The following is a 16,228-nucleotide window of genomic DNA, read 5'->3' as shown; positions in this document are numbered from 1 at the left end:
AAACAACAGAGAACGTCGTAGCCATCTCATCCACAGCTGTTACTTAAATTTCAAAATGACTTGAAAGGGAACACCCTAACAACCATAGAGCAAGTGCTAAAAACTACTCAGATAACCACAACAACTCAATAGCAATGCCCTGTCAACCAAGCACAACACTGTAGTGTAATGGCGTAGAATTTTGCAAGACTCACAATTTCTTCAGAAAATGAAGGCCTAAAAATCTAGTCATAAGGTAACAATTTAATAAGGCCAAGGTCTCCAGATTGACTCTCTTAAGTTACTGGCAAAACATACAGATGCAGGGCAAAGTACGGTATAGTAATCTACTATACCGATCGAAATATCCAGGCATATACATGTGACTAGACAACCTCTTGTTTTACATGCTCATTCCACATAAATAGGAATGTGATGCTGTTCTATTTAAACCAGCTCAAGCACTCAAAACACAACCACCCTTGTCCAACCTATAATTGTCTCACTTATTGAGAAAGACACACCCAGGCTCTAACATACATGTTTTCTCATACACACTCAATTTCACTCTCTTTTAGTCCAGAACTGCATAGATGATGTATTCAATATTTATACAAACTCAAACAAACATCTGGGCACATTTGCACATGGAGAGTAAATCATATCACTGGCCACAATCACTGCAGTAATAAGTCACTATTTCACAAAGAGAAGAAAACAGATGGAGAAAGACGAAGAGGTAAACAGGGAGCCTATTCCTAGTTTTGTGTGTTGCACAACTCAGAAAAAGACACGCTGACTGTGGGAGAAAAGGTTGCTTTATTAGTTATATCCTTAAACACAAAGAATGCAGAATATCTGAACAGCTCTTGATTTAAAAAAAAAAAAAGAATTACTTTGGGTCATTGAAACTTTTTTTAGTAATACAAAATGTAAAGCTGCTATCGTAGATACTCAAACTATAGTGTTCAAAATACTTTTAACAGCATGCAATTTTTATTACACATTCATATAACATATTTGTGCACCTTATTCATGATAAACAACAAAAAAATCAGATTGATTGTTTTTTGTTTTTTTTGTTATTGTTGGTCATTTTAATTTTGAAAATAAGTAGAACGAGCTAAATGAGCGCTAAATATGAGAACAAAGCAATCCATGCCGGCTTACACAGAGCAAAAAATTACAAAATATCATATGTGCAAAAAAAAAGTTTGCATAATACTCAGGGTATGGCACACATTTTTAATTAGTAGAATTATAAGTGCTCTTGTGGTGGTGTGCATACTCATTTCGCATAGACATGTCAATCAGCATATTAACTGATAAAAGCAGTCTAGAAGTTCTGAAATTCACAATCAAAGTCGGTCATTCGGCACAAGATGTACTTCCACTGCCGATCCCTGCAAGTCATGGAAAAACATGCTGGTCACTTCCCACCAAGGGAATACAGTATTTACAACAGTTGAAACAATTACTGTGATGCATCAAAATGGAATAAAATGGATGCTATTATTATTATTCAAATACATCAGGGGCAGAATCTCCCAAGGAAGAGGAAGTGTTCATACAGACCTCATTACACCACTGAAAGTAGTTTGAGCTCCCCTGATGAAGTAGCCATAAGTAGGGATCACCATTTCCCCCTCTTCCCTGTGGTACTCCGGGACATCAGATGTCTTCCTGTGCATAAATAATGAAACCCCAATTTTACTCTAATAACCAGAAGACACCCAGGGCAATGAATAATGTGCACATGTGTACAAAATGTCATAATTTGCTCACCCTCTTGTTGTTCCAAACCATATTACTTTCTTAGGTAGGAGATTTTTAGGCAGAATTTTAGACTCAGTCACATTTAATTTTATTGTATGAAAAAAAATGCAATAAAAGTGTATGGTGACTTAGACTAGCATGCTGTCTAAGATCTTCTTTTGAGTTCCATGAAAAAAAGAAAGTCATACTATTTAGGAACAAAATGAGGGGAATAAACAATGACAGATTTTCATTTTTGGGAGAACAAACCCTTATACTGGATCCTCGGGGTGTGTATAGCTGTTTTTCAGTTACTATGTGAGTACAGGTATATTAGATTATATTATATTAGGTATACTTTTTTGTTTCAACCGGGACTTCTTGGATTGGTGGTTAATGCTGAAAGACTCACCAGCAGGAATACGGGCATCTGCGTCCGTATCGGCAGCAGTAGAATTGCCATTCCCGATCCAGAACTGCATCAAAGTATTGACTTTGCAAGCCAGCAACCAGCCCATTGTTAGAGCAAACAGAGGACCTGTAGACAGTACAAATATGGCTTTCATATGGAGAAACGAGGCTGACCGATAAAAATGTTGTATTTTTAGAAATTGGAAAAGTGTCTTTGGAATCATTTGTGTATTCAGAGGAGTCTGAAGAACGTTGCCACACATGAAATGCGGATGTGTAAGGTGTGTTTGTCCTAGCTATTGAACTTCTATTGTGTGCATCTTCTTGTTTATAGAGTAAGGCTGACTAAAACAGTGAGAGGAGCGTGTGCCTGACAAACTTACTTTTTCTCTTAATTTTGTCAGACTCCATTAGCTCCATTTTGCCATTACAGTCAACGGGGTCTAAGATAGGGCAATATTTTATGTGTTTTTACATTGCAAAAAGTCATTTTCTTAATCAGCACTTTTGTCTCGTTTTCAGCAAAAATATCGAAACATCTTTAAAATGAGAAAACAAAAATACTTGAGAAGCAAAATTTTGTAAGATAATAAGGTGTATTTTCAAAGAAAACATTTTTAATTGTGTTTATTTTTCTTACCCACTAACACCTTACTAAACTGCATTAGATTAATGCTTAAAACAAGAAAAAAATAACTTTTAGACTATTAAACAAAAAAGTTTTTAGACTGTTAGGCCTAAATGCCGTTTCTATCAAACTGAAATTAGTAATCTTTACACAGTCTACTTTATTATATATTAAGCATAAATGTGAATTATTTAAAGGTGCACTCCTAAAACATTTATTGCAATTTTGTGTCACATGTTTGTGTTCATTTTAACGTGTCACCATTCACGTTAAAATGAAGACTCCAGTCATATCAGTAACATTATAAAAGCTGATTTATTCTTCATGGAGAGGGTCCGAACATGGGGGCTGCCATGTCAAAATCACATGACCAGACGAATACTACTTCTCAATCTCAGTAACTGTCCTATTATTTGACACTTTCACTCAATGATGAAAGTAATCATGGCTGACTGTGACTACTAAATTTCTCCAATTGTATCTGAAACTGAAAACTATTGATTTTAATTTATTCTGCATCCAAGCCGCTAGGTGTCAGTGTAAGTCAAAGATGACACAAAGACTAAATTTACTGCGTGCACCTTTATGTTTTATGATTTTGAACCTAATTAACAATATGTAGCTTTCTTAAAGTTTACTCAATTCTGAAATTTGTCATACAGCGGAAATGTGCAAATCTTAAAAATAGACTGAAATATTTTAATTTAAGATGCATTCTCTGAAGTCTCTGAACTATTTGACAATACTGCTTATAAAGTAAATGTATATTGTTTTGATGATGTTTAAATATTTTTACAAGAAGAAAATACTGGTTAATCTTTTTTTTTTTTTTTTTTTTTAACAGTATACTCAAGAGGATCCATACATTAAGATTTATTTTAACCATTTACATATTTTTCATGCATCACCCATAATTGTTTTTACACATTTATCCATTGTAATAAACTTCAGCAGGTAGGACAATCTTTTTTACCATGAATAGCAGAATATTCTTTTTTATGGAAAAATGTTTTTTGAATCTACATGGCTAGTGTGTTTAAGGGGTTTTAATATATCACTGCAAGTAATTCTAAACTGATTTAACACAATGATGAAAATTTATTTTAGAAGACAGCAAAATGGATTTTTGTAATTAAGTACTTCAGATTGCTAAAGATCACTGTCACGAACCCCGCTCCCTCGCTCCGCCCCCTCGAGCTCCCACGCTCGTTCCGCCCCCCCGAGCTCCCACGCTCGTTCCGCCCCCTCGAGCTCGCATGCTCTTTTTGCTCGCTCAAGCCCTCACGCCCACTTTGCTCCTACTCGCTCACATGCTCGTAGGCAATCTCCCTTCCTCGAGTTTCTCACGCGTTTCCAATCCCCCAGAACATTATGACCACCTGCACTCGCGCCATCTGCACTCCTGCACATTAGTTTCACCTGCACTCGCCTCATCACCTGTCATGGTTTACACCTGCACTCGCCTCTATATATATCACTACCCTTTCGTCTCACGGTTGTTGGTTATTGTATTTAGTTTCCCGTGTCTTTGCCCCCCGCTAGTCTCGTCTAGTTTTGACCTCCTCTCGTTCACCTCTTAGCTTGCCAGCTCCCCTTGTTCCCCTGTCTTTTGCTCCCACTTGTTATTCTTATTCTGATTACCCCGGCTTTGACCCCCTACGCTCTCGTTGACCACTCTCTCCTGGATTTGCCCCTTTACCCTATCTTGATTTAATGCTCACCCTGACCATTCTTCACTGGATTTGCCCTGTTTTTGTATTGTTGCCTGCTTTGTTGGAATAAAGCAGTTTTCTCCGACATTGTGACTGTCTCGTCTTGTGTTTGTGTGTGCGGGTTACAAAATAACCAACCACACCGAAGACAGTCACAATGCGTTGCGCTGAGGATTCGCGCAGCTCACTAGAGCGGAGGAACACGTCACATTCAGCGCGAGGAGCTACGGTGTGGAAACTTGACCAAACGCTCGCGGCCCAGGGGCAGCAGGTATGTTCTATGTCTGAAATTTTTCACCCTGTTTCACCTGTGTCTGCCCCTGAGCCCGTTGATGCTTTCCACGCATCCGCTGAACGCCGTGATGCTCTCCATCCCCAGAGAGGTTTTATGGCTCATCGGACGCTGAACCAAGGGTTTTCCGTGCAAGGCAGTGGTTATGTAACTCATAACCCCGTCCTTGACATTATGGAGCCAGCGGCCCGACTCTTGGGTTTGCGCCAGGGGAGCCAACCCTTGGAGGCTTATATTATGGATTTTTGTGCCCTGGCGTACCAGGTGAATTTTGATGAGGTGGCTCTGAAAGACATTTTTCAATTTGGACTGAATGAGCCAGCCTCATCATTCATGCCTGGTGGTCGCTGCCCTCTCAACCTGGCTCAGTTTATTGACCTCGCCCTACTGTACGCTGGTTCCTCGTTTACTGTGGGGGAGGCAGAAACTGAACCAGCGTTCCATACCATGGCCCCGTCTTGAAGCCTACCACGGCCCCCGTCTTGAAGCCTACCGCGGCCCCCGTCTTGAAGCCTACCGCGGCCCCCGTCTTGAAGCCTACCGCGGCCCCCGTCCCGAAGCCTGTCGCGGCCCCAGTCCCGAAGCCTGTCGCGGCCCTAGCCCTGAAGCCTTACACGGCCCTAGCCCCGAAGCCTTACACGGCCCCAGTCCCGAAGCCTGTCACGGCCCCAGTCCCGAAGCCTGTCACGGCCCCAGTCCCGCCACAGTTGGCGAGCCAGCGCCTGTAGCCTCAACCGTCCCCATGGCCACGTCCCCTGTTGGCCGAGGACGCAAGAGAAGGAAGAGGGCCCCTTCTCCCCAGTCTCGTCTTGTGCTGAAGACCGCAGAGGTTCCCTCAGAGTCTTCCACGGCTCTGCTGACCTCTGCTCCGCCCTCAGAGTCTTCCACGGCTCTGCCGACCTCTGCTCCGCCCCCAGAGTCTTCCACGGCTCTGCCGGGTTCTGCTCCGCCCCCAGAGTCTTCCACGGCTCTGCCGGGTTCTGCTCCGCCCCCAGAGTCTTCCACGGCTCTGCCGGGTTCTGCTCCGCCCCCAGAGTCTTCCACGGCTCTGCCGGGTTCTGTTCCGCCCCCAGAGTCTTCCACGGCTCTGCCAGCCTCTGCTCGCCCCTCAGAGTCCTCGCGGCCTCCGCCTCTCGAGTCTCCCAGGGCTCCTCCTCTAGAGCCTCTCAAGTCTTCCACGACCTTTTTCCCCGAGCCTCTCACGGCTCTACTCCCAGAGACTCCAGAGCTTCTTGGGCTCCGCCTCCCGAGCTTCCTAGGGCTCCGCCTCCCGAGCCTCCTACGGCTCCGCCTCCCGAGCCTCCCACGGCTCCACCTCCCGAGCCCCTCACGGCTCTGCTCCCAAAGACTCCAGAGCTTTCTATGGCTCTGCCTCTCGGGCCTCCTACGGCTCTACCCCCCGAGACTACAGAGCCTGCCAGGTCGTCGCCTCGGGACCTCCCACGGCGCCACCTCCATTGGCTCCACCTCCTGAGCCTTCCAGGCCTCCGCCTCTAGAGCCTCCCACGGCGCCACCGTCATTGGCTCCACCTCCAGAGCCTTTCAGGCCTTCGCCCCTAAAGCCTCCTTCGGCTCCACCTCCAGAGCCTTCCAGAACCCCACCTCCAGAGCCGCCTACAGTGCCGCCTCTGACGGCACCGCCTTTCACGGCTCTTCCCTGGCCACCTGACGCTGTCCGGTGGCCCCCTGACACTCTCCCTGTCCTGTGGCCTCTTCCCTGGCCTCCTGACCCTGTTCCTGTCCGGTGGTCACCTTCCAGACCCCCGGACCCAGTCCCTGTCCTCCAGTCGCCTTCCAGACCCCCTGACCCAGTCTCTGCCCTAACGGCTGCCCCCTAGATCTCCCGACCACCCGCCTGTCCGCTATGTTCCCCAGACCTTGCCTTGATACTGCCCATTGACCCCATGGACTGTCTCATTTCCCTCTGTGCCCCTTGGACTTCCCTCAATTTTGTTTGTGTGTTTTGTGGTTTGTCTGTTCAGGGTTTTTTGTTTGTTGGGTTCGTCCAGCACCACTTCCTGCACAACCGAGCGGCCGTCAGGAGCCGTCCGTTTTAGAGGGGGGAGTACTGTCACGAACCCTGCTCCCTCGCTCCGCCCCCTCGAGCTCCCACGCTCGTTCCACCCCCTCGAGCTCGCACGCTCTTTTTGCTCGCTCAAGCCCTCATGCCCACTTTGCTCCTACTCGCTCACATGCTCGTAGGCAATCTCCCTTCCTCGAGTTTCTCACGCGTTTCCAATCTCCCAGAACATTATGACCACCTGCACTCGCGTCATCTGCACGCCTGCACATTAGTTTCACCTGCACTCGTCTCATCACCTGTCATGGTTTACACCTGCACTCGCCCCTATATATATCACTACCCTTTCATCTCACGGTTGTTGGTTATTGTATTTAGTTTCCCGTGTCTTTGCCCCCCGCTAGTCTCGTCTAGTTTTGACCTCCTCTCGTTCACCTCTTAGCTTGCCAGCTCCCCTTGTTCCCCTGTCTTTTGCTCCCACTTGTTATTCTTATTCTGATTACCCCGGCTTTGACCCCCTACGCTCTCGTTGACCAATCTCTCCTGGATTTGCCCCTTTACCCTATCTTGATTCCCTTGATTCTGTTTTTGTACTGTTGCCTGCTTTGTTGGAATAAAGCAGTTTTCTCCGACATTGTGACTGTCTCGTCTTGTGTTTGTGTGTGCGGGTTACAATCACTCAATTCAGTTTAATGAAAATTTCTAAAACAAATCAAATGCGTAAATATTAAAAATAGACAGAAATATTTTTTGAGTGTATATAGTTGCGAAGTCAGCAAAATGTCACACCTGACATGTTGGTGAGACTGTGAGTAGTTTTTAAGGTTTTCTATAAATACAGGTTTATTTAAAGTTGTTGCTTGTTTATGGCACATACAAACCGTTGTCATCACAACAGAGACGCGATCCTAAGTGTTGACCTGTTCCCCAGCCACCAGCAGAGCCAGACTATTGTCATAGCAACACTAAGACCAGGGGGAACCATTTTGCCAATTGGAAGTAGGCCAAGGCCTTCTCCCACTGGAATGCCATCTACACTTTAGTGCAAATCAAAGTGACTGCTCTTCTAATGCGAAGAGGGAGAGAGGACGGAAGGAAGTTTCTCTCAAATGATTAATACAATGGAGTGTAGAGACTCAAGACTAAGTAATCATGTCAACTCTTTACTTTTATCCACTCATAGCTCAACTCAGTCTCATTTTAGGGGCTTTTGGAAATACCCGTTTACAGGTATAAACACTAGATATGTCAGTGAAAACTCTTCAAAAATTTTGGTTAAAAGGCCTGCCTTCTAATTCCTGTAACACTTCAGTGAGCTACAGTTTTTTCTTTCAAAATAATTCTGAGTGCACATGAAATAATTATGTATCAGCACACTAGAACAGCACATACAGAACTGAGTGATTATCCGCCTTCTGTCTGAAGGCATTGTTCAGATATGGCCTTTTGATGTTATTCTATTCAGTACTTTCTCCATTAAGTCTCTTACAAAGAGACTCCTTGAAGGAGCACAGTTATTGTTTCATGTAAAGAAAAAAAAATCTAAATGGAATGTAATTATTAAAGGGATAGATCACCCAAAAATTAAAATGACATCATCATTTACTCACACTCATGTTGTTCCAAACTTGTATAACTAACTTTCTTCTGTGGAATACAAAAGGAGATATTATGCTGTATGTTAGTCTCAGTCACCATTAACTTTCATTGCATCTTTTATCCATACAATAAAAATGAATGGTGATATTCTGCCTAACATCTCCTTTTGTCTTCAGCGACACATATAATGTCATACGGTTTGTAACAACATGACCGTGAGTAAATTATGACATATTTTCCATTTTTGGTTGAACTTTCTCCTTAATGCTATGATGTTTTCACAGAGAGTTTAACCATAGCACATAATAATGAATATATTGTTTATACTGTGTGCTAGCTAATTATTTTTTAATTAAATGGATAGTTCACCCAAAAAAGAACATTTTCTCATCATTTACTCACTTTCATGCCATCCCAGATGTGTATGACTTTCTTTCTTCTGCTGAACACAAACAAAGATTTTTAGAAGAATATCTCAGCTTTGCAGATTATTTCAATGCAAGTGAATGGTGGCCAGACCATTGAAGCTCTAAAAATCACATAAAGGCAGCTTAAAACTAACCCATATGTCTCCAGTGGTTTGATATGTCTTCAATGAAGTGATGCAATCACTTTGGGTGAGAAAAATATCAATATTTCAATCTCCACTTTCACTTTCACATTCTAAAACTGAAATTGTATTTATAGTAAAAAAAAAATAAATCAATACATATTGATCTGTTACATATTAAATTGCTTCTGAAGGAACAGATTTAAACACTGGAGTCATATGGATTACTTTTATGCTGCCTTTATGTGATATTTGGAGCTTGAAAGGTGTGGTCACCATTCACTTAAATTGTATGGGCTTACAAAGCTGAAATAGTCTTCTAAAAATCTTCATTTGTGTTCAGCAGAAGAAAGAAAGGCATACAGATTTGGGATGACTTGAGGGTGTGTAAATAATGAGAGCATTTTTATCTATAGGTGAATTATCCCTTTAAGAAAGCATAATACAATTTTAGTTGTATATCCCCAGCACACATAAAGACTGACATATAGTAACCCCTTCACAAAGCTCTAACAGTCAATAGACAGTAGGGAGCTGATGTCACTGAATTCCCCCCCCTTGTCTAAGGAATTCTCCTAAAGTGGGCAGGGATCAGGGAAAACTATGTTGAGTCCAATTAACCCAGTGGAAAATTTCTCCCAATGTTCTTGGAGTGGGGGAGAGAGAGCTTGATGGAACATTGAATGGTCATTGGCACCATTGATTTTCCCACAGAGACTGATTTCAGCAACCAGACTTTTCCTTTTCTAACAATCTGGAGAATTGGCAAAATTAGGTCACTTTCGTCAGGAGAGTCACAAAGAAGTGATCTTAAGGGTTTTCCATGAAGAAATTATTTCTGAACAGGATGTGAAGAGTGTGAGCCAAACATACTGGCCAAAAACACACAGGAAAGAACTGTGACATTTACGGTGTTAGAGCATAAATCACATAACTTTAGAACTATTTTAAGGAAGGAAATAAGGCAACCATCTCTTATTGAGATTTTATGTGAGGAAAATCATGTGATGGCTCAGAATCATCTTTCTTTTTAAACATTCTGGGCAAACATTCACGTTCCTGTGGCCAGTCAGAGTCTAGATGCGGGATGTTGAGTACTGCATTGTCAAACAAGTCTAGTCAAGCCAATTTCATTTGTATAGTGCTATTCAAAGCAGCTTTACCAATAATAGTGCCTTCGTATCCCCAGTTGGCAAGCCAAAGTCGACAGTGTCAAAAAAAACAAACGATGTTTTGATAATACTAACAAAAGATGTTAATACTAATGCACCCAGAGGTGTAAAAAGTACTCGGAAATTATACTTTAGTGAAAGTATTGATACTAAGTGAAAATTAAAAGTCCAAGTATCTAGCCAAAAATATACTTGAGTGAAAGTAAAAAAGTATTAAAAAGTATTAACTTAAGTATAAAAAAAAGAGATTGTAAGAGAGAGGATTTTGTGGCCAATACTAGTGTGTGGATTTCATTGGCAAAATAAGTGACATTTAAATTACATTGGATTGGTTTGTTAAGTGAATACAAAGGACCGGAAGTCCTGAAGAGCACGTAGGGAGGTCGTTTTGGTTGATTTAAAAACTTTTTGGGAGAACATTTCACCTGCTTTTAACGCCACACAGTGGAATTTTCACTGACGCAATATGTCATGAACCAAAAAAATTATTTTGCCAAAATTTTGCCACAGTCACGTATTGTTCATAAGATCAGGCTGGGCTTTTGTGATGAACTGTCAAAATGCATTGTCTTCATTGCATGGGAGAAGGCACTCATGAATTGCGATGTCAGAAATCCCAGATCCTTGAGATAAAATGTAAAAAAAATACATGAAGCTTTCAAGAAAGTTAGTAATGTCATTGATTTTGCGAGTTGTTCTCTGAGGTTTGCTACCAAAACTCAGAGTAAAATTACTGTGTACGATTTTGTTGAGCAGATAGATGATAAACTTAATAAAATCAATCAATAAAACAATAACATTTATTAATTATTTTTATTATTACTATTTTTAGGTAACAAAAATACTATATTATCAAATAGGGAGTAGAAATAGACCTGATTTAAATGTACACATTTAATTACAAAAGTATTTTGTTTTTATATATACTGCATATATAGTGTATACAGTATTTGCAATGTGAATAATCATTTCTGACTTTTACATTCGTAAGTGTCCAATCTGCAGAAGAAGTTTTCACTACAGACTAAAGTTTAGGACAAAAAACATCAGTATTTCGCACTCTATGCTCTTGGTTTTGAATGAATATCTTCACATCCGGTCGAGTGGTCATATATAGTATAATCACACAAATATTTCAAGGTCTCCAGTACTCAAATCGGATCTGAAATTCCGCTTCTGCAGATGGCTGGGATACTCAATTAGAAATGACTTTTCTGTTGTCTTTCTTGTTGGATGCTTGAAAAAGTGGCTTTAGTAGAGCAAGACAAAAGAAAATGATCTGCAAAAATGTAACGAGTATCTTAAAAAGTAATCTTTTTTCTTTGGAAATGTAGTTAAGTAAAAGTATTATTTTAAATTGCACATGAGTAAAGTAGAAATCTCCCCAAATAATACTTAAGTACAATACATAAGTATAATTACTCAATTACTTTACACCCCTGAATACACCATATGCTTTTGCTTATCATAGTCACTAGTGTTTACTCTCTGTTAAAACTTTATTTCTTTAAGACAACAACTAAAGGAATAGTTAACCCAAAACTTAATGAGCTTATATCATAATGCTCATGAAACTGCACGATTTTGACTGATACATTTACTAACATTTTGCATTTCTTCACAACAAAACCTATAGGATGCCTTCAGAAGACTAATGGTATGTGATGCACAAACTACATGGATCACTTTTAGGATATTTTAGGGTGTCTTTTTAAGTTTTAAAGTAAGGCACTATCCACTGCCATTGTATTGAAAAGACGGCCTGCGATATTCATTAAAACAGTTGCTTTGATTATCTGTTCGTAGAGCGTCCTGCTGTGACATACTAGCACTGTGACTATAAGCTTGTTATTCCGGCAAAAGTTTAATCCTGAATGTGTTCAGAACAACTAAACTTTTACTGTCTAATGCCATTCAAGCAAGTCTCATAAGGCTTTAATTGGTCAGTTTTCCCTCCAAGAAGTTAGTCATAGAGTCTTTATGTAAACCAGGCAAAAATCTGAGAACTGTGCGTGCATTTTGTTAACTTCATGTAATCCACTGTCAGAATGGCATGTACTATGAGGGACTGTGATGTATGTTTTGTTTGTATTTACTAAAAAAGCTTTTTGATAGACTGAATATTATTTTAATATGAATGTGACAGAACACTGAAGCTTCATAGATGTGCAGTCATGTTTATACAACAAGAATAAAAAAAATTGTGTTTATCAAATTCAGAATGGCAGAATTATTTAGTCTCATCTCATAACTGCTAAAGGGATCCTGCTCTGATGATGTGCAGATGAGTGGCAGATGGCTGACAAAGGCTTTATGTTTAATACACAACTAGCAAGTTTAATGACACATCAGCATTCACAAATTCAATCTCACATCCTTGCTTTTGTGTGTGTGTAAGTGTGTGTGTATCATATGAGCATCACACAGACGTTCCTGTCACAGACGTCCCTATACACTGCTTTACAAACACATGTACTAAAATGTATACTGTATATTTACATATACACAAATACAGTGTGTTGGGTAAGTTACTTAAAAATAGTAATCCACTATAAATGACTAATTATTTATATACAAATTTTAATCAGATTACTTTAATAATTACTTCATTGAAAAAATAATAACATTACTAATTCATTTACTTTTCTGCTCAACAAATTCAAAATGATATCTATATTTCTCCCTTGTTCACTGTTACACACAAGTCTTACACTCAGCACCTCACATTTCTCCTGCACAATGACTTGTTATGGGGCCATAATTCATGTATCCTACATAAATAATATAGGCTAATAGAAATAACCATAACCCTATAATGTACTTCAAAATAATTAAATGAATTGGAAGTAACTTTAATCTAACTACAAGCATATAAATGTTATGTATTACACTACTTTTTTCAACTAAAAAGAACTAAGATTACAGTAACTAATTATTATGTTATTAGATTACACCCAACACTGCACGAATATAATGTATAATATTTGCATATATACAATATACAGTATTTACAACAAAACCAGTGTACGTAGAGCAAAATCAAATGGAGACGACTGTACCTTTTGACTGAATGTTTAAAAAAAAAATAAAACAATTGCTGAAAAACTGGAAAGTTGATGTCTTGAAGTTTTCGACCTATATCTACTTAATTTGTTTTTCCTTTATTTCTAAAATCCTAAAAGTGTGCATTGCATAGTAAATTGACACATTGACTTTAGAAATAAGGTTGTGCTGAGTAATTTACTCAAAAAGTGATCCATTGTACATAACTAATTACTAAAATTGCAAAACGTAATTGTAAGTGTAATTCTTCTTGTTTTAAATGTATTCTATGTAAATGTTATTATTTTTGAAATATGTGTAACCCAAGAAATTCAATTGTAATGTAACTAAAAGTCCGTAACTGTAATCTGATTACAATAATTTAAATTGTAGTCTGGTACACAACTTCTTGACTTAGATTGAAGCAACTAATTCATTTGTAATCACATTACACCCAATACTGGAAATAACATTAAATTGATAACATATGTTTCCAAGAAAAAATGTTATAATATTTGTAACAGACCTCTTATTTTGTTGTTTATTCTGAAACAACAAATGTGTCACATATTGGCACTATAACTGAATTAGCCTGATGGACCGTCAGTGATGGTTCATCAGAGGCAAAGTCCTTTTCACGCTTCCTCTGAAATAATAACAGGCCGAAATGGGCTCAAGATGTTCCGAAGTGATGAGGAAGAACACAATAAATTGCAGGGCATTTAAATACGAAATGTCAGAGTGTTTAAGTGATTCACAAATGTGCAGTGCTTAGTACATTTTAACATGTCTGAGGTACATTTGTGGCAGCTTGTTAAAGTTTTTGTTTTGGCACTAAACAAGGCTCTTAAACTTAAATGTAGCCATTATATCTCTTCTGTGGCTTGTGGTTCACTGAGAACAGTTGACCCAAGGCAAAGATTAAATGACATAAGATATATTATCTGCTTGTCTTTCTCCAGTCCTATTTAAGAAACTTTCAATTGTTTTCAACAGTGACAAACAAATAATCATGATGTTGCCAGCGCAACCACTCAACTCTTGTTGTATCTAGCTTCAATAAACATTCACATCTGAGTCTAATCATACAGGCAAGAGCTTGCCACTTCAGATTTAGTCAGAGTAAACTAAACATGCAAACCTTTTTAGGCATGGTTAGAAGAAAGTAATGTGTAAGGCAAGGGATATCTGTGTAGCATTACAAATCATTTCCAAGTAACTGTCTAAAAAGCTGAACTATTATATGAAATTCCATATCCAAATGTAACTTTTTTGGAACCTTGTGTTCATCGACTGAACACTTGATACTTTGAAAAGGTATCAAGTTTGTTTGATGTCTACGTTCTCTATATTAATCTCAGTATTAAACTCACTCTTTTAAAATGATAAGAACTGGAACATCAGGGTGTATTTTCATTGAGAATTAACATTAAAAAAATGTGGTTCATGAGTTTTTTTTTCAAGCCAAAACTATGATTTATTATGATTGAATCAACCTTACTACATTAGGATACAGTTAAAAAAAAAACGATTGTTCAGATCATGTCAAAATGGCTCCTAAGGTAATAATTGCAGGTTACCACATTTTGCAGTGTGGTATTCTATGCTACAATGAATCTTATCACACAAAACACATACTTGAAAACACGCATAAACCTACATGTATGACTATGAAAACACTGGCACCCGAATGCATTCAGACATACCATTCCATCCCAGCTCTGTTGATATCGTCCCACCAGCATTCATTAGGCTCTCCCCAGTCGAAGGGAGTCCTCTGGCACTCAAAGTTCCACAGGCGATCAGACCCTTCCTTTTCACTAAAGTAACTCCTGATAGCCACCAAGACCTCTCCATGGGGACACTGGAAGTTGAAGCCCTGGCGCCACATATTCACCCAATCTTCACCCTCATCATGCATGTAGCCCGGCTGAGCATTGACTCTGGAGAAAAGCAAAAGCATAGGCAAAGCCAGAAGAACATGTGCTGAGTTCATCCTGAATCTCTGTGAAACCTTGCAGTGCTTCCTCTGTCTTAAAGCCTCTCTGAGATGTGCAGGCCAGATGTTCTGTTTCTGGATCCAGGGGTGATACTTTGCAACACAAGCAGACATTTATGGTCAGGGAATGAACTTTTTTGTATTGTTAAGGAGGATGTATCCAACCTCCTCCCAGACTGCGCTGGTGATTCTGAGATGAATGTCTTAAAGAGAAATTTCTCTTTGTTTTCAATTCATTGTATGTTGTGTTAAACAGTTTGGTGCAACTTTTGGATGAAATAGCATTTGTGAGTTCCAAGCACGGCTTTTTTGTATGAATTATAATAACTCTTTTTAAAATATATATCACACTCTCATACTGTGTGTGAGATCCGAATATAATCAATATGAGAATTATTTAAGAATTATTTTCCTGCCTGTTTGCTTCAGGACTCAGATTTGACATTGGACATCAAGTGGTGACCCAGTATGGTTACCATACCCGCAACCTGTATTTAAAGTAGTCTGGGTTATATTTTCTTTTACCTTGCATAGTTACATTTCTCTTTTCGAGTATGAGGGCTTATTATTCAACCTGAACATGTTGGCATCTGCCTAATGACTGAAGTTAAGCTATGTAATTCTATGTGGTGCAAGCTGATAAGTTCTTTGATCTTATTGTCCACTGAGCTGGCTCATATGTGACATGTTATGCCAATCGGCTTGCATGGTGTAAGTATGGTCCTTTGACATGTAATCAGGTAGCCAATCAACTTGTGTCCCTCTCTTTGTTTAACATTTAAATAGCTAAGTTTTGCAGATTAGTTTCACTGCAGTGCACTGCAAGTTTTTCTCTGAATCCCACCTCCACCCTAGGTCCACTTTTCTAAAAATCCTATATGGGTAATGTATGAACACACACAGCAATTTATTAGGAACACTGTGGTCCTAATAGTGTGCTCAATGTGGTCTTCTGCTGTTGTAGCCTATCCACCTCAATTTTCAATGCATTCTGAGATGCTATTCTGATAACTACATATGTACTGTTATCTGAGTGGTTATCTGAGTTTCTGTAGCCTTTCAGTCAGCT

General features: G+C 39.7%; 1 protein-coding gene across 1 annotated transcript; it reads right to left on the bottom strand.

Annotated features, from left to right (window-relative positions):
- Positions 1-779: 779 nt before the first annotated feature.
- Positions 780-15,301, bottom strand: dpt (dermatopontin). Its single transcript, XM_052130505.1, has 4 exons — positions 14,867-15,301; positions 2,147-2,272; positions 1,555-1,662; positions 780-1,382 (listed from the first exon to the last, which is right to left on the bottom strand). The coding sequence occupies exons 1-4, from the start codon at positions 15,271-15,273 to the stop codon at positions 1,316-1,318; spliced, it is 708 nt and encodes a 235-aa protein (XP_051986465.1). The 5' UTR covers positions 15,274-15,301; the 3' UTR covers positions 780-1,315.
- Positions 15,302-16,228: the final 927 nt, after the last annotated feature.

This window comes from Xyrauchen texanus, chromosome 7 (assembly GCF_025860055.1).
Source record: "Xyrauchen texanus isolate HMW12.3.18 chromosome 7, RBS_HiC_50CHRs, whole genome shotgun sequence".
In the NCBI taxonomy this organism is placed as follows: Eukaryota; Metazoa; Chordata; class Actinopteri; order Cypriniformes; family Catostomidae; genus Xyrauchen; species Xyrauchen texanus.
Note: the sequence above shows the minus strand (reverse complement) of the source record. Positions and strands in the feature narration are given on the sequence as shown.